Source organism: Oncorhynchus clarkii, chromosome 30 (assembly GCF_045791955.1).
Source record: "Oncorhynchus clarkii lewisi isolate Uvic-CL-2024 chromosome 30, UVic_Ocla_1.0, whole genome shotgun sequence".
In the NCBI taxonomy this organism is placed as follows: domain Eukaryota; kingdom Metazoa; phylum Chordata; class Actinopteri; order Salmoniformes; family Salmonidae; genus Oncorhynchus; species Oncorhynchus clarkii.
The window spans coordinates 42,150,925-42,174,154 of record NC_092176.1 but is presented as its reverse complement, the minus strand read 5'-3'; the positions used below and the strand labels follow the sequence as shown (position 1 = coordinate 42,174,154).

The 23,230-nt window shown below is 44.9% G+C and overlaps 1 protein-coding gene across 1 annotated transcript; it reads right to left on the bottom strand.

Moving 5' to 3' along the window:
* Window positions 1-1,276: 1,276 nt before the first annotated feature.
* Window positions 1,277-17,892, bottom strand: LOC139390102 (albumin 2-like). Its single transcript, XM_071137251.1, has 14 exons — window positions 17,481-17,892; window positions 16,380-16,512; window positions 11,352-11,474; window positions 9,754-9,842; window positions 9,482-9,620; window positions 8,816-8,913; window positions 8,577-8,706; window positions 7,923-8,143; window positions 7,347-7,479; window positions 3,535-3,638; window positions 2,709-2,850; window positions 2,266-2,489; window positions 1,994-2,126; window positions 1,277-1,742 (listed from the first exon to the last, which is right to left on the bottom strand). Exons 1-14 carry the CDS (start codon window positions 17,591-17,593, stop codon window positions 1,698-1,700), a joined length of 1,827 nt encoding a protein of 608 aa, XP_070993352.1. The 5' UTR covers window positions 17,594-17,892; the 3' UTR covers window positions 1,277-1,697.
* Window positions 17,893-23,230: the final 5,338 nt, after the last annotated feature.

Genomic DNA, 23,230 nt, shown 5'->3' with positions numbered 1-23,230 from the left:
GTTGATGTGTGCAGAGGGTCCCTGGTTTGCGCCCGGGTATGGGCGAGGGAACGGTCTAAAGTTATACTGTTACACATACAGGAATGTGCTGAAGGATTTTGGCCAGCAGACCACGATGTCTACATTCAAGATCCTATATCTGTGGCATACAATTTTTATAAAGGCATTTTTTACTAGCCATTTGTGTCAGGCTAGTTTGGCACATTGTCTACTAGCCCAGTCTGAAAAGTACTAGCCTCGGGCTAGCTTAATGTCCATCCTTGCTGATATGTATAACTGACTTCATAGGTCATTTGAATAGTCATTTACAACAGAGGAACAAAACAGTTTGTGTTTTGTAGGGGGGGGGACATTAAACCCACAAGTCCTTTGTGAGCTAGCTAGCCAACTTTAGCTAATGTAGCTAACTTACGGTAGCTAAATATTCCTTCCGTGGTGGGCTAACGCTAGCTAGCATGTCACCACGTGAAAAAGTAGCTGGCTAGCTCACTAAAGAATCAACCAGCTAGCATATGCCGGTTTTCTTTTTACTTGTAAGGAAGGTAACGTGCGTTGGCGTTGTACACGTAAATACAGTCGGTGGGGACTTCGACAAAACCCACTCCTTTGCACACGCCCACTACTTTACTTTTGACACACCCACTCCTTTCCACACGCCCACCACTTTACTTTTGACACACCCACTCCTTTCCACACGCCCACTACTTTACTTTTGACACACCCACTCCTCTCCACACGCCCACTCCTTTACTTTTGACACACCCGCTCCTTTCCACACGCCCACTCCTTTACTTTTGACACACCCACTCCTCTCCACACGCCCACTCCTTTACTTTTGACACACCCACTCCTTTCCACACGCCCACTACTTTACTTTTGACACACCCACTCCTCTCCACACGCCCACTCCTTTACTTTTGACACACCCGCTCCTTTCCACACGCCCACTCCTTTACTTTTGACACACCCACTCCTCTCCACACGCCCACTACTTTACTTTTGACACACCCGCTCCTTTCCACACGCCCACTACTTTACTTTCCACACACCCACTCCTTTACTTTTGACACACCCACTCCTTTCCACACACCCACTCCTTTACTTTTGACACACCCACTCGCCGATCCTCCAGCCGCCATGTCAGCTACCCCTTCTCAACATGTGAGTAACTCTGTGTAATAACATTACCTTCATAAAGATTTTATACTATGTTCATCAACTGTCAATTAAACATTTACAGACAAATTATGAATAATTTCTGAACAATCATAAGTCCTTGGTTAAACGTGAGATTTATTATGACCACAAAGCATTGACAGGTATGAATGGCTTGAGAATCCGACCAAAATAAAAATAAAACAGCCACAACAGCAATCAAATAAATGCATTTATTTGAGTCATTGTCTGTCAGAAATAAACCAGTGCTTGTGAGTAATCACAGATCGACAGGTTACTGAGTCGATCACAGATCGACAGGTTAATGAGTCTATCAAAGATCGACAGGTTAATGAGTTGATCACAGATCACAGATGAACAGGCTTAGTGGATCACAGACATTATATGGATGGAAGGATGAGGTGAGGTCACTATGGTGTTGCTATGGAGGTAGATATTGTAGACACAGACTGAACTTGAGCAATTTTTTTTTTTAAATTCACCAGTTCCTCTTGTGAAATGAATACAATGAAAATAAAATCTTAAACCTTGACCAGCTCTACACTCTCAGCTAGCAGCTTGGCAGCCTGTCGGAGAAAACAAAACATGACATCAGTTATTACATTTGTGTTGCCTTAAAACTACATAATAGGCTATTCCCCACTTTCAAAGTGAAAGGAAACGACAGCACACACACACACGCACACTCAATTCGGTCTTACTTCATTTCTACAAATTGTCTTCGTCCTAAAGTACCCCTTTCACCAGGCAATTTGACGACACAGATGTAAAAGATAAACGATGAAACATTTCCTCAGTACGTAGTGGTGTCGGTTACCTCGTCAGTGAAGCATGCTTCTTTGTCCTCAGCGGCGCAGCACTTCTCCCTCGTGATGCTGTAGTTAGCAGAGAGGGTCTTCAGACGATCCTCGGTGATGCTGGTCTTATGTCTGACCACATCATACAGCAACCTGAGGACGGACACACACACACACACACACACACACACGTAAACGGAAGTTTGTAAACCTGGCGAGTTAAGAGTATATGTAGGTGTGAATTGGGGCCCACGTGTTTATTCACAGTACGTTCTTAGCATTTCTCACTCACTTCTTCCCGGATAGCAGAAGGTCCTTGCTGTTCTTGGTGCAGAGCTCGGGGCCCATGTGGAAGTCGTTGGCATCCAGCTCCGGAGGCGTGAACTCTGTGTCAGGCTGGATGGCCAGGATACAGGGTCTCCTCATGGAGTAGGACTGGTTGCAGCAGCGGGCGATGCGGGGGTTAATGCTGGAGTAGTCGTCGTCGTTACACGTGGTGTCGAGCACGTTGGTCGACTTGGAAAGAGGACAAAGGAAGGGAGAGCTTTTTATTTTTTAAATTTAACCTCTATTTAAAATGTAGACTCAGCGATATATACATGCCTGTGTATGTGTGAGTATCATACCTCTGTTTTTGTATGTGCTTGTGTGTGTGTGTGTGTATGTGTGTGTGTGTATGTGTGTGTGTGTGTGTGTGTGTGTGTGTGTGTGTGTGTGTGTGTGTGTGTGTCAGACCTTCTCCTCTGCGCAGGGCAAGACTAAGTGGCCTGGCTGGTCCTTGCAGCAGTCATGGAAAACATCAGCCACAGTCTCAGACACCATGTGAAGCTGGACGAAGGAGGCCTGAGGCATTATCCTGGTGTAGTACACCATCATACTAGAGGAGGAGGAGCAGGGAGGAGGAGGAGGAGCAGGGGAGGAGGAGGAGGAGGAGGAAGAAGAGGATGAGCAGGAAGAGGAAGAGGAGGAGCAGGAAGAGGAAGAGGAGGAGCAGGAAGAGGAAGAGGAGGAGCAGGAAGAGGAAGAGGAGGAGGAGGAGGAAGAGGAGGAGCAGGAGGAGGAGCAGGAGGAGGAGCAGGAGGAGGAGCAGGGAGGAGGAGGAAAAGGAGGAGCAGGAGGAAGATGAGGAGGAGGAAGAGGAGGAGCAGGAAGAGGAAGAGGAGGAGCAGGAGGAGGAGGAAAAGGAGGAGCAGGAGGAAGATGAGGAGGAGGAAGAAGAGGAAGAGGAGGTGCAGGAGGAGGAGCAGCAGGAAGAGGAGGAGTAGGAAGAGAAGGAGCAGGAAGAGGAGCAGTATTAGGAGGAAGAAGAGGCGAAAGAGGAGGAGCAGGAAGAGGAGGAGGAGCAGAAGGATAAGTTCATGTTAATGAACCATGAAATAGCCGTGTATTAAATACGAATTAACCATTCATAAATTATAAATAAGACATTAAAAATAATGATCAATTTACCAATAGCATCTGTCAGGACTAAATGTGACGTTAATGATCGCATACCACATGAAGGACATCTACTTTGACATTTCATGACCTTTGACCTCTGTGTGAGAGCATGACCCCTCACCTCTTCTCAAAGTTGTAATCTCCCAGGGCAGCCTCTGCAGCACACATGTTCTTATAGTATTCAATCTCATCAGCGATCATCTTGTCTATGTTACTGTCGGCCAGCTGCATGGGAACAACAGTGTTAGCCTGCTGAGTTAAAGACTAGAACCATAACAATGTTAGCCTGCTGAGTTAAAGCCTAGAACCATAACAGTGTTAGCCTGCTGAGTTAAAGACTAGAACCATAACAGTGTTAGCCTGCTGAGTTAAAGACTAGAACCATAATAGTGTTAGCCTGCTGAGTTAAAGACTAGAACCATAACAGTGTTAGCCTGCTGAGTTAAAGACTAGAACCATAACAATGTTAGCCTGCTGAGTTAAAGACTAGAACCATAACAGTGTTAGCCTGCTGAGTTAAAGCCTAGAACCATAATAGTGTTAGCCTGCTGAGTTAAAGCCTAGAACCATAACAGTGTTAGCCTGCTGAGTTAAAGCCTAGAACCATATCAGTGTTAGCCTGCTGAGTTAAAGCCTAGAACCATATCAGTGTTAGCCTGCTGAGTTAAAGCCTAGAACCATAACAGTGTTAGCCTGCTGAGTTAAAGCCTAGAACCATATCAGTGTTAGCCTGCTGAGTTAAAGCCTAGAACCATATCAGTGTTAGCCTGCTGAGTTAAAGCCTAGAACCATATCAGTGTTAGCCTGCTGAGTTAAAGCCTAGAACCATAACAGCGTTAGCCTGCTGAGTTAAAGCCTAGAACCATAACAGTGTTAGCCAGCTGAGTTAAAGTCTAGATGATCTAGAACCATTAGCTTAGGGGGGGCGCCAATTCAAGTATTCGGGTTTTAGGGAAGGTTACTCATCATCACAAACTGATAGATAGTGTAGCTAGCTCCTCTGAGAGGATAAGACATGACAAAATAAATTTAGTTGAAATTTAGAGTTGCTGCATCCATGTGGAATATCACATAAAACAATATCAAATCACAATAAGACAAGTGGAAAACTCAGAGAGAACTAGGAGGGGGTTCTTCCTACTAGTAATATGAGTTGGAGGGGGTTCTTCCTACTAGTAATATGAGTTGGAGGGGGTTCTTCCTACTAGTAATATGAGTTGGAGGGGGTTCTTCCTACTAGTAATATGAGTTGGAGGGGGTTCTTCCTACTAGTAATATGAGTTGGAGGGGGTTCTTCCTACTAGTAATATGAGTTGGAGGGGGTTCTTCCTACTAGTAATATGAGTTGGAGGGGGTTCTTCCTACTAGTAATATGAGTTGGAGGGGGTTCTTCCTACTAGTAATATGAGTTGGAGGGGGTTCTTCCTACTAGTAAACGAGTTGGAGGGGGTTCTTCCTACTAGTAATATGAGTTGGAGGGGGTTCTTCCTACTAGTAATATGAGTTGGAGGGGGTTCTTCCTACTAGTAATATGAGTTGGAGGGGGTTCTTCCTACTAGTAATACGAGTTGGAGGGGGTTCTTCCTACTAGTAAACGAGTTGGAGGGGGTTCTTCCTACTAGTAATATGAGTTGGAGGGGGTTCTTCCTACTAGTAATATGAGTTGGAGGGGGTTCTTCCTACTAGTAGTATGAGTTGGAGGGGGTTCTTCCTACTAGTAATATGAGTTGGAGGGGGTTCTTCCTACTAGTAATATGAGTTGGAGGGGGTTCTTCCTACTAGTAATATGAGTTGGAGGGGGTTCTTCCTACTAGTAATATGAGTTGGAGGGGGTTCTTCCTACTAGTAATATGAGTTGGAGGGGGTTCGTCCTACTAGTAGTATGAGTTGGACGGGGTTCGTCCTACTAGTAGTATGAGTTGGAGGGGGTTCTTCCTACTAGTAATATGAGTTGGAGGGGGTTATTCCTACTAGTAATATGAGTTGGAGGGGGTTCTTCCTACTAGTAGTATGAGTTGGAGGGGGTTCTTCCTACTAGTAAACGAGTTGGAGGGGGTTCTTCCTACTAGTAATATGAGTTGGAGGGGGTTCTTCCTACTAGTAAACGAGTTGGAGGGGGTTCTTCCTACTAGTAATATGAGTTGGAGGGGGTTCGTCCTACTAGTAGTATGAGTTGGAGGGGGTTCTTCCTACTAGTAGTATGAGTTGGAGGGGGTTCAAGGGGGTTCTTCCTACTAGTAATACGAGTTGGATGGGGTTCAAGGGGGTTATTCCTACTAGTAATATGAGTTGGAGGGGGTTCTTCCTACTAGTAGTATGAGTTGGAGGGGGTTCTTCCTACTAGTAGTATGAGTTGGAGGGGGTTCTTCCTACTAGTAATATGAGTTGGAGGGGGTTCTTCCTACTAGTAGTATGAGTTGGAGGGGGTTCTTCCTACTAGTAATACGAGTTGGAGGGGGTTCTTCCTACTAGTAGTATGAGTTGGAGGGGGTTCTTTCTACTAGTAATATGAGTTGGAGGGGGTTCTTCCTACTAGTAGTATGAGTTGGAGGGGGTTCAAGGGGGTTCTTCCTACTAGTAATATGAGTTGGAGGGGGTTCTTCCTACTAGTAGTATGAGTTGGATGGGGTTCAAGGGGGTTATTCCTACTAGTAATATGAGTTGGAGGGGGTTCTTCCTACTAGTAGTATGAGTTGGAGGGGGTTCTTCCTACTAGTAGTATGAGTTGGAGGGGGTTCTTCCTACTAGTAATATGAGTTGGAGGGGGTTCTTCCTACTAGTAATATGAGTTGGAGGGGGTTCTTCCTACTAGTAGTATGAGTTGGAGGGGGTTCAAGGGGGTTCTTCCTACTAGTAATATGAGTTGGAGGGGGTTCTTCCTACTAGTAGTATGAGTTGGAGGGGGTTCTTCCTACTAGTAATATGAGTTGGAGGGGGTTCTTCCTACTAGTAATATGAGTTGGAGGGGGTTCTTCCCAGTCATATGCTCGTATTTATGAGATTTCATGAATCAGCATCACACAAAAATAGTGCAATGGTTCAAAGAATCTCTGCGGTAATATGTGTGTGTGTGTTATGTGTGTGTGTTATGCGTGTGTTATGTGTGTGTGTTATGTGTGTGTGTTATGTGTGTGTGTGTGTTATGTGTGTGTGTTATGTGTGTGTGTGTTATGTGTGTGTGTTATGTGTGTGTTATGTGTGTGTGTTATGTGTGTGTGTTATGTGTGTGTGTTATGTGTGTGTGTTATGTGTGTGTTATGTGTGTGTTATGTGTGTGTGTTATGTGTGTGTTATGTGTGTGTGTTATGTGTGTGTGTTATGTGTGTGTGTTATGTGTGTGTGTTATGTGTGTGTGTGTGTTATGTGTGTGTTATGTGTGTGTGTTATGTGTGTGTGTTATGTGTGTGTGTTATGTGTGTGTGTTATGTGTGTGTGTTATGTGTGTGTGTGTGTTATGTGTGTGTTCTGTGTGTGTGTTATGTGTGTGTGTGTGTTATGTGTGTGTGTGTGTTATGTGTGTGTGTTATGTGTGTGTGTTATGTGCGTGTGTTATGTGTGTGTTATGTGTGTGTGTTATGTGTGTGTGTTATGTGTGTGTGTTATGTGTGTGTGTGTGTGTTATGTGTGTGTTATGTGTGTGTGTTATGTGTGTGTGTGTGTTATGTGTGTGTGTTATGTGTGTGTGTTATGTGTGTGTGTTATGTGTGTGTGTTATGTGTGTGTGTGTGTTATGTGTGTGTGTTATGTGTGTGTGTTATGTGTGTGTGTGTGTGTGTTATGTGTGTGTGTGTGTTATGTGTGTGTGTGTGTTATGTGTGTGTGTGTGTTATGTGTGTGTGTGTTATGTGTGTGTGTTATGTGTGTGTGTTATGTGTGTGTGTTATGTGTGTGTGCGTGCGGCTGTGCGTGCATCCATGCGTGTGTAATACGTACAGCCGTTCTGACACACTCTGCGTGGTCCTCCTTGTCGCAGCACTGGAGGAAGGCCTGCTCAGCCTCCTTGGAGAACCTCAGAATCACCTGCTGAGACGACTCAGGGTGGCGCACTGACAGCTCATAGATCAACCTGCCAATCAGGACAGACCATACACAGAAGATCAGTTACTCAGCCAATCAGGACAGACCATACACAGAAGCTCAGTTAGACAGCCAATCAGGACAGACCATACACAGAAGCTCAGTTAGACAGCCAATCAGGACAGACCATACACAGAAGATCAGTTACACAGCCAATCAGGACAGCCCATACACAGAAGCTCAGTTAGACAGCCAATCAGGACAGACCATACACAGAAGATCAGTTACACAGCCAATCAGGACAGCCCATACACAGTAGCTCAGTTACACAGCCAATCAGGACTGCCCATACACAGAAGCTCAGTTAGACAGCCAATCAGGACAGCCCATACACAGTCAGTCAGCCGATAGCTGCACCTTATACAGTGAGAATTGTGTTTATAGCAGCTTTTCCATATTCGTGTATGTGTGTGTGTGTGAGACGTTCCGTACTTCCCCAGGGCTACATCAGGGGTCTTGGTGAAGGTGTGGCAGACAGCAGCTATGTCAGCGTGCAGGTCGTAGTGCTCAGACAGACTGTCTGGCTTAGTGTCTGGCTTCATGGCCTCAACACAGGAGCCCCTGTCTATGGCATGTTCCTTACAGCACATTTTCAGACCCGCCATGCGAGACAACACACTACGGTCACCACACACCTCGTCTACCAGCACCTTCTGTTAGGAGACACGGACACACACACACACACACACACGCTATCAGACCCGCCATGCGAGACAACACACTACGGTCACCACACACCTCGTCTACCAGCACCTTCTGTTAGGAGAAACGGACACACACACGCACACACACGCTATCAGATAAGGAGACGGACACACACACACACACACACACACACACTTTCAGATAAGGAGACGGACACACACACACACACACGCTTTCAGATAAGGAGACGGACACACACACACACACACACACACACACACACGCTATCAGATAAGGAGATGGACACACACACACACACACACACACTATCAGATAAGAAGGGATGAGAGAGAATGACATATGTAAAGAGAGAGAAGAAATGAAAGCATGAGTGTGGGAAGAGAGAGGAGGAAATGAAAGAGGAATGGAGAGATAACTTACTCTCTGCTTCATGCATGTGATCATGTCTCCGCTGCAGCAGGGGGCAGTAGTGGCTACGATCTTGTCTACAATGCCTCTCATCTCCTGGAACGAGGCCTGAGGCATCTTCTGACTGTACTGGATCATCTTCCTGTTAGAACAGACAGACACACGCGTCAACCAATAAGACTGGCCCAGGGGAAGGCTCTCCTAGCTCTTAGCCAATTAGGACCATAGATTGTTAGATTGTCATGTCTTACTTGGCCTTGAAAATGCGGTCTCCATATTTGTTGTGGACAATGCACAGGGCCTTCAGTTCATTGACACGGTTCCTGACGAAGTGTTCGAACGTAGGTTTCTGAAAAAGAGAGAGAGAGAGAGAGAGAGACAGAGAGAGAGAGACAGAGAGAGACAGAGAGAGAGACAGAGAGAGAGACAGAGACAGAGAGAGAGAGAGAAAGAGACAGAGACAGAGAGACAGAGAGAGAGACAGAGAGACAGAGAGAGAGAGAGACAGAGAGAGAGAGAGAGAGAGAGAGACAGAGAGAGACAGAGAGAGACAGAGAGAGAGAGAGAGAGAGAGAGAGAGAGAGAGAGAGAGAGAGAGAGACAGAGAGAATGTTCTCTTTGGCTATGTAGGTGCTTTACTTTCCATGCCAATAAAGGTGGTTGAATTAAATTGAGAATGGGAGTGACAGGTAGCCTAGCAGTTAAGTGCATTGGGCTAGTAACCAAAAGGTTGCTGGTTTCGAATCCCAGTGCCGACCAAGTGATAAATCTGTCGATGTCCTAATTGCTCTGGATAAGAGTGTCTGCTAAACGGACACGAATCAGCATCCAAAATGGCAAACTATTCCCTGATAGGTCCCTGGTCAAAAGTAGTGCACTATATAGGGAATAGGGTGCCATTTGGGACACTTCCTGACCTTGGTGTTGAAGCAGGTCTGGGCCTCGGCTTCACTCTTCCCACAGCAGGTAGCCAGAACCTCTCCGTAACTCTTAGTGACAGCCAGGATCACATGAGGAGGTAGCATGGTGTTACGCTTGGAGAACCTGAAGATGAAGCTGCAACACAACACCTTGTCTTGGCTTTAGCTCAGCGTCCCTAACACGGTATTTTAGCTGCCTGGAGGAGACCTATCCAAGGTTCAAACTCAGCGTCGGTCACAACCACAGGAGTTGAGTGGATCCCACTTACCTCTCCACGAAAGCCTTGCGGTCCTTCTTAAAGTCTTCACACTGGTCTGCAGCTGGAGACTCAGATGTGAGGGACAGGTCCCGGGGAATCTACAATTAATCAATCGACCAACACATTACTCAAATGCATCCATAAAGCTCTTTTTACTTCAGCAGTTGACACTGCTTTTACAGTAACCCGGCCTAGACCTCAAAGAGGCACAGTAACTGGGAAAAGTGTGTTGCTGTCTCACCTAGCTACACTATATATATATATAAAATGAGTGGATTCAGCTATTTCAGCCACACCCGTTGCTGACAGGAGTATAAAATCGAGCACACAGCCATGCAATCTCCATAGACAAACATTGGCAGTAGAATGGCCTTATTGAAGAGCTCAGTGACTTTCAACGTGGCAATGTCATAGCATGCCACCTTTCCAACAAGTCAGTTCTTTAAATTTCTGCTAGAGCTGCCCCTGTCAACTGTAAGTGCTGTTATTGTGAAGTGGAGACGTCTAGGAGCAACAACGGCTCAGCCGTAAAGTGGTAGGCAACAGAACGGGACCACAGAGTGCTGAAACACGTAAAAGTAATCTACAACACTCACTACCGAGTTCCAAACTTCCTCTGAAAGCAACTTCTGCATAAGAAATGTTTGTTGAGAGCTTCATGAAATGGATTTCCATGGCCGAGCAGCCGCACACAAGCCTAAGATCACCATGGGCAATGCCAAGCGTCAGCTGGAGTGGTGTAAAGCTCGCCGCCATTGGTCTCTGTAGCAGTGGAAACGCGTTCTCTGGAGTGATGAATCACACTTCACCATCCTGCAGTCTGACGGACTAATCTGGGTTTGGCAGATGCCAGGAGAATGCTACCTGCCCCAATGCATAGTGCTAACTGTAAAGTTTGGTGGAGGTGGAATAATGGTCTGGGGCTGTTTTTCATGGTTCGGGCCCCTTAGTTCCAATGAAGGGAAATCTTAACGCTACCACATACAGTGACATTCTAGATGATTCTGTGCTTCCAACTTTGTGGCAACAGTTTGGGGAAGGCCCTTTCCTGTTTCAGCATGGCAATGCCCCCGTGCACAAAGCGAGGTCCATACAGAAATGGTTTGTCGAGATTGGTGTGGAAGAACTTGAAAGGCCTGCAAAGAGCCCTGACCTCAACCCCATCGAACACCTTTGGGATGAATGGGAACGCCGACTGCGAGCCAGGCCTAATCAGCCCAACATCAGTGCCCAACCTCACTAATGCTCTTGTGGCTGAATGGAAGTCCCTGCAGCAATGTTCCAACATCTAGTGGAAAGCCTTCCCAGAAGAGTGGAGGCTGTTATAGCAGCAAAAGGGGGGACCAACTCCATATTAATGATTTTTGAATGAGATGTTAGACCAGCAGGTGTCCACATATTTTTGGTCATGTAGTGTATCTTAAGATGAATCACCTCACCTAGCATCTGCTCAATGACTAAAATGTAAATGTAGAAAACTCACTAGAAGTTTAGTTTATTAATTCAAACAATAATAATAAAACAAGCACACATAAAACTTCAAAAAAGCCAAATATGCACAAAGAAACCAAGAGAGGAACCTGACTCGGAGGGGTGGCCTATCTTACCTTGGCCTTGTGGTCCACGAAGCAGTGGGTTCTCTCAATGGCAGTATTCTCACAGCAGTGCTTCAAATTGCTCTTCTCAACTAAGGTCTCAGAAGAACACACAGCACTCTGGAACAGGTCGGCCTGCACACACATAGTAGTAGTACACCTTTTTAGCCAGAAGAGGGTACTGTTGTATCTGTACAGGACATTCAAATAAAACCATAGCGATAGATAAGAGGACTCTAGAGGGATTCATTTCTTAAAAGGTCCTGATGTTTTTATCTGAATATCAGATCATTTCTGGATAACAATTAAGTATCTTACTGTGATGGTTTTCAATTAAAATGGTTAAAAAGAAACAAAAATAGCTTCTTGGCAAAGAGCAATTTCTCAAGCAAGAATTTTGGTAGGACTGTCTGGGTGTGGTCTGAGTGAGGAGGGGAGAACTGAAAACCAGCTGTTATTGGCTGAGAGGTTTGGAACTGTCTTTCTTAATTGATCTAATAACTAATTTACCGCCTGGTGATGTCACCATGGAAGGCCAAAACTACCTCCCACCAAAACAGGATGAAATTTCAGGCAGCCTTTTCAAACAGCTCTTGAACTAAAAAAAGGGCTTTATCATACTTTTTTTTACAATTTCACAATATTATTCCAACGTCTTGGTGTGGAAAAATATATAAAAACACAGGGGAAATAAAATCACGTTTTTTGACAGCACTGGGCCTTTAAGCCAGGGCTTCCCGCCCCCACAGGCGTTCCACATTTTATTCGTAAACCTAAATTGGCACACATGATTCAGTTTACTAATGCTCTCAGCTGAAAGGATATTTCGTTTGGCGACTTTGGGTCTTTTGAGCATCATGCTATACTGTTTAAATGTCAGCCACCAGTGCTGACCATCACCCTGTATAGGTCACCAAACCACTGCCCCACTTCATTTACTGGTTTCTCTGAACTATTGTCTGTTGTCCTTGAGATCTATGATATAATCATTGTGTTGGGTGATTTTAATATTCATGTTGACAAAGAGACTGACTCCAAGGCCATTGAATTCTGAATATTTTGAGCTCTATGGACTTTATCCAACATGTTACTGGGCCCACCTATAACCGCAGCCATACTCTGGACCTGGTTGTAACCAAGGGGCTTTCTACTGGGCCCACCCATAACCACAGCCATACTCTGGACCTGGTTATTACCAAGGGGCTTTCTACTGGGCCCAGCCATAACCACAGCCATACTCTGGATCTGGTTATTACCAAGGGGCTTTCTACTGGGCCCACCCATAACCACAGCCATACTCTGGACCTGGTTATTACCAAGGGGCTTTCTACTGGGCCCACCCATAACCACAGCCATACTCTGGACCTGGTTATTACCAAGGGGCTTTCTACTGGGCCCACCCATAACCACAGCCATACTCTGGACCTGGTTATTACCAAGGGGCTTTCTACTGGGCCCACCCATAACCACAGCCACACTCTGGACCTGGTTATTACCAAGGGGCTTTCTACTGGGCCCACCCATAACCACAGCCATACTCTGGACCTGGTTATTACCAAGGGGCTTTCTACTGGGCCCACCCATAACCACAGCCATACTCAGGACCTAGTTATTACCAAGGGGCTTTCTACTGGGCCCACCCATAACCACAGCCATACTCTGGACCTGGTTATTACCAAGGGGCTTTCTACTGGGCCCACCCATAACCACAGCCATACTCAGGACCTAGTTATTACCAAGGGGCTTTCTACTGGGCCCACCCATAACCACAGCCATACTCTGGACCTGGTTATTACCAAGGGGCTTTCTACTGGGCCCACGCATAACCACAGCCATACTCTGGACCTGGTTATTACCAAGGGGCTTTCTACTGGGCCCACCCATAACCACAGCCACACTCTGGACCTGGTTATTACCAAGGGTCTTTCTACTGGGCCCACCTATAACCACAGCCATACACTGGACCTGGTTATTACCAAGGGGCTTTCTACTGGGCCCACCCATAACCACAACCATACTCTGGACCTGGTTATTACCAAGGGGCTTTCTACTGGGCCAACCCATAACCACAGCCATACTCTGGACCTGGTTATTACCAAGGGGCTTTCTACTGGGCCCACCCATAACCACAGCCACACTCTGGACCTGGTTATTACCAAGGGGCTTTCTACTGGGCCAACCTATAACCACAGCCACACTCTGGACCTGGTTATTACCAAGGGGCTTTCTACTGGGCCAACCCATAACCACAGCCACACTCTGGACCTGGTTATTACCAAGGGGCTTTCTACTGGGCCCAGCCATAACCACAGCCATACTCTGGACCTAGTTATTACCAAGGGGCTTTCTACTGGGCCAACCTATAACCACAGCCACACTCTGGACCTGGTTATTACCAAGGGGCTTTCTACTGGGCCAACCTATAACCACAGCCACACTCTGGACCTGGTTATTACCAAGGGGCTTTCTACTGGGCCAACCCATAACCACAGCCACACTCTGGACCTGGTTATTACCAAGGGGCTTTCTACTGGGCCAACCTATAACCACAGCCACACTCTGGACCTGGTTATTACCAAGGGGCTTTCTACTGGGCCCAGCCATAACCACAGCCATACTCTGGACCTGGTTATTACCAAGGGGCTTTCTACTGGGCCAACCTATAACCACAGCCACACTCTGGACCTGGTTATTACCAAGGGGCTTTCTACTGGGCCCACGCATAACCACAGCCATACTCTGGACCTGGTTATTACCAAGGAGCTTTCTACTGGGCCCAGCCATAACCACAGCCATACTCTGGACCTGGTTATTACCAAGGGGCTTTCTACTGGGCCCAGCCATAACCACAGCCATACTCTGGACCTGGTTATTACCAAGGGGCTTTCTACTGGGCCAACCTATAACCACAGCCACACTCTGGACCTGGTTATTACCAAGGGGCTTTCTACTGGGCCCAGCCATAACCACAGCCACACTCTGGACCTGGTTATTACCAAGGGGCTTTCTACTGGGCCCACCCATAACCACAGCCACACTCTGGACCTGGTTATTACCAAGGGGCTTTCTACTGGGCCCACCCATAACCACAGCCATACTCTAGACCTGGTTATTACCAAGGGGCTTTCTAGTGGACCTGGTTATTACCAAGGGGCTTTCTACTGGGCCCACCCATAACCACAGCCATACACTGGACCTGGTTATTACCAAGGGTCTTTCTATTGACATATCCTCTATTGTTGATGTTGCTTTCTCTGATCATCACTGAGGATGTTTTACCACCTTGTTGCCCATGGCAACAGGGTAACACTGAACACATTATTAAGAAACTGGCTTTTTCTAACTTGATCACTATTAAATCAGAATAATTAGAGTGTGCTCTTCTCCAACCATTGATAAATCCTAACCCCCCTCTTAAACCTATGTGAACTTTCTGCATATTTGCTGCATATTTCAGAGATAAGATAACCAACATTAGCCTGGGTATCAGTCAAGCAAGACCTGATGACACAGACATGCTCAGGGAAGTGATATCACAACTTAAGCCTTTAAAAAAATAAAATTTTAGAAGACAAGACCGAGGTACTAATTGTTGGAACCAAAGCCCAGTGAGAGAATCTGGAAGCACATTTTAATTCACAAAGACAAATCATCAGGTAAAAAAACCTAGGTATTATTTTAGATTCTAAACTCAATTTAGAATCATACGTTAAGAATGTGACCAAAAATATATTTTTTACCACCTGAGGTACATTGCCAAGGTGCAGCCGTTACAGAGAGGCTCATCCATGCTTTTATGACATTCAGGTTTGACTACTGTAATGCGTTCCTGTCTGGTCTACCCAAGAAAGCCATTGGTCAACCGCAAAACATACAGAAGGCTGCAGCACGGGTACTGTCCAAGACCAGAAGGAGAGCACACATTAGCACCACAATACATGTCAGACATGCTTTTAGGTTCTGTACCCAGTAGGTCCCTCGGGTCCTCTGGCCTTTTAACTATCCCAAAGCCCAGGACCAGGAGACATGGAGAGACAGCCTTTAGTTACTATGCCCCCAGCCTTTAGTTACTATGCCCCCAGCCTTTAGTTACTATGCCCCCAGCCTTTAGTTACTATGCCCCCAGCCTCTGGAATATCCTGTCAGAGAACCTGAGGGGGACCAAAGATCTTAAAAGACACCTTTTTAGCTCTGCTTTTCCTTACGGTGCTTTTTAGTCGTTCAGTTTTTGTCATTCTTTAGTTTTTAAAAAATCTTATATTTGTTGTGTAGTACATTTTTCTGCTTTTATTTTCGTTGTTTTTTATAGTTTTTTTTCCCCTGTGAAACACATTGCGTTGCGTTCCATGTCTGAAATGCGCTGTATAAATAAAGCTTGATTTGATTTGAACTAATCATCGAGCCCTTTGACTAATTAAATCAAGTGTGCCAAGTAAGGGTTAAAACAAAAATGTTAAACGTCTGAACCTTGACTAAAAACATCAGCCAACTAATGCCCAATTACATACAAACCCCTACCTCTGGTCCCTCCCCTGCCTACCAATGGCCGGGCTGCCTCCTCACCTCCATACCTCTGGCCCCTCCCTCTGGCTGGGCAAGTCCCTCCCTACCTCCCCCCTAATCTGGCCCCTCCCCTCCCTACCTTTGGCACCTACTGCTGGCCGGGCTGGCCCCTCCCCTCCCAACCTCCTACCGCTGGACCTCCCCCCCGGCAAGGCTGGCCCCTCCCCTCCCTACCACTGGCCGTGCTGGTCCCTCCCCTCCCTACCACTGGCCGTGCTGGCCCCTCCCCTCCCTACAACTGGCCGGGGTGGCCCCTCCCCTCCCTACAACTGGCCGGGGTGGCCCCTACCCTCCTTACCACTGGCCAGGCTGGCCCCTCTCCTCCCTACCTACCACCTCTGGCCCCTCCCCTCCCGACCCTCTATCCTGTCCCCTACCTACCCTTACATCTCACCCCTACCTCTGGCTGGGCTGGGCACATCAATGTGATTGGCTTGTGTCAGATAGGGATGAGGAGGTGTGGTTGGGGTCTCTCACCACGTCCCTGTTGCAGTCTTCTAGGGGTTCGTCTGAGCAGCATTGGATGCCCATGGTGAAGGCTTCCGCGACCAGGGGCACCACGTCATCCAACAAACTATCTGGAAGGTTCTGAGCCAGCCCTACTAGTGCCCTACACACACACACACACACACACACCTGTCACAACTCTCCTTACCCGGCAATAGATAACAGTCAAACTCCAGCCAACAAGTTTAAAAATGTCAAAGGTGAAACCAAATGTCCCAGATAGATAGGCAAACACACACACACACACACACGCACGCACGCACACACCACACACACACAGCATGCACACACACACATACACACACACACAGCACGCGCACACACACACACACCACACACACACACAGCATGCACACACACACACACCACACGCACACAGCATGCACACACACACACACAGCACGCGCACACACACACACACACACACACACACACACACAGACAGACAGTGAGATTCCGACACTTCACCAAAATATTTACACTACGCTGCTGTTAAACCCCATTTGAAATCAGCAGAGAAATTCCAGATGAACAAAATAGGACAAATCAAATCCATGTAAAAAACAGTATTAAAGAATCTGAGGTCCAGGCACTCAGGTGAGTTTGAAAACAAAGGCAGTGATTAAATAAAAGCTTTTTACAGCTTTACTCACGTAGATTTACTCACGTAGATTTACTCACAAAGAGTTACTCACGTAGATTTACTCACAAAGAGTTACTCACGTAGATTTACTCACGTAGATTTACTCACAAAGAGTTACTCACGTAGATTTACTCACGTAGATTTACTCACGTAGATTTACACACGTAGATTTACTCACATAGATTTACTCACATAGATTTATTCACATAGAGTTACTCACGTAGATTTACTCACATAGATTTAGTCACAAAGAGTTACTCACGTAGATTTACTCACATAGATTTACTCACATAGATTTACTCACATAGATTTACTCACATAGATTTACTCACAAAAAGTTACTCACATAGATTTACTCACAAAGAGTTACTCACATAGATTTACTCACATAGATTTACTCACAAAGAGTTATTCACAGAGTTACTCACATAGCCTTGAATCCATCTTTCTTGGCCTCTGTGAATATGGCACAGATCTGATTCTGAGACCGGGCTGATACACACAGCAGCACCAACAGGCTACAGACAGCCAACAACTGCATGATGGAAGGTAAGACTCGCGGACGGAGGGATGGATGGAAGAGGGGATCTAGCGATTGAGCCCAAGAGCAGAGAGACACAGGGCTTCTTTATACTTTTGTAGAATTTTTCAGTTGTCAATCATTAGCTAACCTCTCTCTCTCTTTCTCATTTGAGTCTGTCTGTCACACAGTGGTCTCTCAGTACACACTACTGGTCAGATTAAATGTTTTCTTAGTTAGTTATATGGAAATCCAACCTCCCATATTACACATATTACAAATGATTGCTATTCTTGGAGATGAAAGTGCAGAATCTGTGTGATGCAATTGGGGGGGCAGGCTGGGGACACAAAGGTCTGAAGGTACAACGTCCACTCTGCTGTGTCTCCAAACTGTCCCCATACAAACCTGCCATGTACCATCTGACCAGTAAATATTTCCACCATGAATCGATCTAAACTGATTGTACCTGTATACAGCCTATAGTAGCCTACAGTGGAACAAGGGTCAATGGTTTACTTATGTCACCTTTATTTATGAGATCCCATTAAAACACAAAGATAAATACAAAATAAAACACAACCATGTTACAAATAACAGGAATAGTACTGAAAGGTGTATGGTATCAGGTGTTATACCCGTTTTGTAATTCATTAGCAGTAGGCCAATAGATGATGTGCATTGTTACAGCTATTATATATATGCATGCTTTGTCAATAACACTCATGAATGCAACTGTTTATGTAAAAAAAAAAATGGATAAAATAAAACTCCCGAATGAAACGGTTTATGTCAAATAGCGTTGTGTTCTACTTGTAGCCCTGATCGTCCTGAAAATAAAATGGTCAAACACTTCAATTTGAGGCGGAATACAAGGCGGTGGACATGCAGATTAATGACGATCAGATAAATGAGTAGCGGTCTCGGGCCTGATCGGGTTCATGTGTCCAGGAATAGACCTACACCCCCGTAATCTTACACAAACACCCCCTCTTGGACTGTCAACAGACTTTTAGCCTACACAAATTACACACCCCATGTACATAAACACGTGGACACACAACACCCACACGACATTAGAAAGCACAAAACACGCATTCACACACGTGCACGCACAAACAAACTGAATGACGCCTACACCGAATGTACAAAACATTAGGAACATCTTCCTAATATTGAGTTGCACCCCCTTTTGCCCTCAGAACAGCCGCAATTCGTCAGAACATGGAATTTACAAAGTGTTGAAAGCGTTGCACAGGGATGCTGACCGATGTTGGTTCCAATGCTTTCCACAGTAGTGATGGGACTATTGATACCGGAGCTCTGATGCAGTTTTCAGCGCATTACTGAGCCGAAATAATATACTGACTGATGCTCGTTTCAAAATAACATTACGACGTGATCAATGACGTCCGAAGTTTCGTTTGATCACGTGTTTAAAAAAAAAAAACCGTTGCAAAAAGCGTCATCACACTGATTTCTTCTTCTTCTTTAGGATTTGTTTTGGCGGATCGCGTCCAATTTAGGCGCATACACCGCCACCTACTGTACTGGTGTGTGAGGCCACTCACGGTCTAACTACATTAAATTCTGGATAAGGTAATAGAAAACTTGGAAAAGGAGGAACATTTCCCTGCCAACTATTAGCCCTCTAAAAAACCCACGGCCCATTCCACTATTTAACCCTGTGTAATCAACGGTCTGAAAGGCCATAATACTACCACTCAACACCCACTGCAACTGTTCACACTACTCACATCTCGGATTCTCCCTCCTACACACTGCTGCAAAATGCCCATAAACTTGACACCTAAAACACCATAGTATTTTTGGAACAAAAGCTCTCACACAATAACTTACACTTCCTAATGTAACGGATGTGAAACGGCTAGCTTTCAATCGGTGACATCACTTGCTCTGAGACCTTGAAGTAGTGGTTCCCCTTGCTCTGCAAGGGCAGTGGCTTTTGTGGAGCGATGGGTAACGATGCTTTGTGGTTGACTGTTGTTGATGTGTGCAGAGGGTCCCTGGTTCGTGCCCGGGTATGGGCGAGGGTGACGGTCTAAAGTTACGCTGTTACAATTGCACCTGCCATTACAATGAATTCACCCTCACTCTCTTCTCGTTCACTTTCCTCCTTTAGCTCTCACAAAAGTTCTTGTACGATCCTCCATTCCATATTCCCTCAAAACATATTCCACTTTTCTCCTTATCTGCCATCTCCTCCTTCAACAGATCTTCCAGAAGGTTTGTGCCTTCCCCCACTCCATATTCATTCATAATATGTTCCACTTTCTTTTTTTTCATCCCCACGCGGTGACCACATCAATTGGTGTCACCTATATTCCACAGATTTCTCCATGGTTTCGGTGCAGTAATGGGGCAGTCACTACCATCATGAGACTTTTAATAATTGTTTTATTCTGTGTTGTTACAGCATTTAACCCACTAAATGCATAGTGCATTTCAAGTAAAGATTGCTTGTGCCAAATTTAACGCCCCTGCTCAAAATCTGAAATAACCTCCTTTTGTAAATCTATTAGCTGCTCCTCTGTGTCTGTCAATAGATCGCTTTCTGCGTGCAGGCAGCTCACTCTGCATGCACTCTGCTCATGGCGGCTCTGAGTGTGTGAGTTTCCATAGCAACAGCTTTGCTTGGGCTGCTCTGCTCATTGAAGAGATACGAGAGATTTCGTGATCTCCGAGCCCTACCCGTACCTTAGTTACTGGCCCTAACCCGACGTATAATGCCAGGCCCATTCGGGCCCGGGTCGGGTAGCAGAGCTCTACTAGTGAACATTAGAAATCTTCACTGTAAAATTCCAGGTCCTCCAAACTGGGGAAGCATTTGGAATCTTAGTGCGATCTGTTTGATCCGAAACAGATTCACATTAGCTTGAGAATTTGTCGAGCTACAGTATGAAGATGTTCTCTCCGAGTTAAGTGTTTTCTAGGCAACAGTAGTCTTGGCTAGCTAACAAGAAAAAAACGTTTTATTTTATACTAAATAAATAATGCACTCTCTCTGACCCACACAACTAATTTTCTAGATTCATGATAGTGTTGTTAGACAAAGCAAGGAAAGTGAAGTTCAAAACGTGATTTATTTTTATTGGAATTTGCAGCTGTTGTTGGTAAATAATGAATCTGCTAGCTTCTTACTACAACAGCTCTGTCTATGGATTCGTAGAAGCTATTCCTAATACTTTTTCAGTTTTGAAAAGCAGAGAAGTAGAGGACGATTTCATAACCTCTTAAGTTTTGTCAGAATTTTTCGGAGAGTGGTCATAATGGAAGTTATTTGGAAAAAGTTTTGGGGAAATGTGGTTACTGTGGTTACAGTTACTAAAAACTGCTGTATCGTTAGATATTTTAGTTCCTCGTACAGATTTGAATAGCAGAAAAGTAGATGAAGATGTCATATGCTCTAACTTTTTTATCTAAGTTGTTGCAAAGTGGCCAAAGTAGCTGATTTGTGTGAAAAGCTGCATTATTGTATATGTAGGGAATGGAATGTTGGACGTGATGATGTCACAATGGGGAGCTTTAGTATGTTGAGGAAATGCCATCAAAGTGAATGAAGATTGACCCCAAAAATATATCACTTTAAAAAGTATAAAATATATAAAAAAGTTCAATACCACCAACTCAATCCAGACCAGTCTATACTTTTTAAAGTTTGAAATGCGTTTCTAGTTTAAACGGTGTAGGAGGAGTTGAATAATAACTATAATAAGAAGGAGTATGTCAAAAATGTAAGTGGGGGCTTTCGCTTCGCAAGCCCCACAACTAGCTACTTCACATGTTGATATTGACTTTGGTATTATTGTCTGTAGCTACGTTTGCTAGCTAGCCAGCCAGCCCATAGAGAGAGAGCATTGCATTGTGGGTTTTGTAGTCGACTTGAGCTGCAACAGATTTCCACAACGATTTTCACGTTGCTTCCAATCTTATTATAATGACAAAATTAAACATTAGTTCACAAAAAATATTGTTCTCACATATTGGTGTTATGGTACAATGTAAATGATAGGAATGAGTGGTTTTGGGTGTATTTTCCTTTAATGTAAAACAATTATTATCAAAACCGAAATCGAAAACCATGATGGAGAATAATTTATGTCTGTAATAAAGCCCTTTTATGGGGAGCCCCTGCCCAGTCATGTGAAATCCATAGATTTCATAGATAGCCTAATTCATTTATTTCAATTCACTAATTTCCTTATATGAACTGTAACTCAGCAAAATCTTTGAAATTGTTGCGTGATGTGTTTCTATTTTTGTTCAGTATACATCGTTAGCAACCCTAGCGAACACCACTAGTTAGCTATGTCATTAGCAGCACTTGCTAGTTAACTACATCGTTAGCAGTGCTAGCTATTTAGCTACAGCATTAGCAGCACTAGCTAATTTGCTAGCTATGTCGTTACTAACTGCTAACATAGGGGGATGGGGAGAGTTGTCATGTCTGCAGAAGAGTGGGGGCTAGTGGGGGTTGAGGGTCATGTTCATGTCACAGTGAACAATGAGACAGATATTTCACTAATTGTATAAATGTGAAGCATCCGGTTTGCGTTTTCCACTCACTACCAAATATGGTGGTTAGAGGAAGCCCAGTGGCCGGTAGTGGGAGAAAATGGAGAGAGACAGATTTTGGCCGACATTCTGCTAATTTTGCTCATCTATGACACATTTGATCTCAATACAGTTTTCTGTTTCCAAAACTAAAATCTGTTACCAACAGAGTGGACTATGTTTTGTAGACTTTACCATTTGCCAAAGTGTACAAAAAAAAAATAGCACTGTTTAGGAGTGCATGGGCGAATTGAGTTATTGCACACAGAGTAGGTTGTTCCCTAATGGAAATATACAAGAACATGCTAGAACGCGCCACAATAGGCTCTGCCCACTATAATTATGTTGATACCATTGGAAACGACAGGCTGTCTTGGGTTAGTCATAACAAATATTTGGTAATGTTCTGTGAAGTCCCACACATGTACATACGCACTCACAAAGAAGTCTTGTTAAACATCGACCAAGCCTTCAAAGTATTTAATGTCATGTGATTAGGGATAGTATGACATTAAGCATTTTGAAGGCTTGTTAGACATTTCGCAGACTTCTTGGTGAGTGTGTATCTACATGTGTGGGATTTCACAGGACTTGACCTTGACCCTCCTACTCTTCTGTGGACATGACAACTGTGATTAGGGATTCCGTTTATCTGGTACTTCTCACCTCTACTGAATTTTCCCCCAAGTTCGAGTGTGTATGTACATGTGTGGGACTTCACATAACATGACTATGAGCCTCAAACCCCTCGCCCCCCACTCTTCTGCAGGCATGACAACTTCCCCACCCCCCAATGTTGTTAGCAGTTAGTAATGATGCAGCTAGCTAGCGCTGAAGCAAATTAGCTAGCGCTGCTAACACTGTAGTTAACTAGATAGTGTTGCTAACGTCATAGCTAGCGTTGCTAATAACTAATAGCTAACACTAACCAGTTTTTGTAACTAATAAAATCAAAGAAACTGAAAAAAAAAGTTAACGAGCGTTGTTAATGCTGAAGCTAGCTAGTGTGGCTAATGTCGTAACTAACTTGTTAGCGCTGCTAACTACATAGCTAACTAGCTAGTGCTGCTAATAATGTACCTA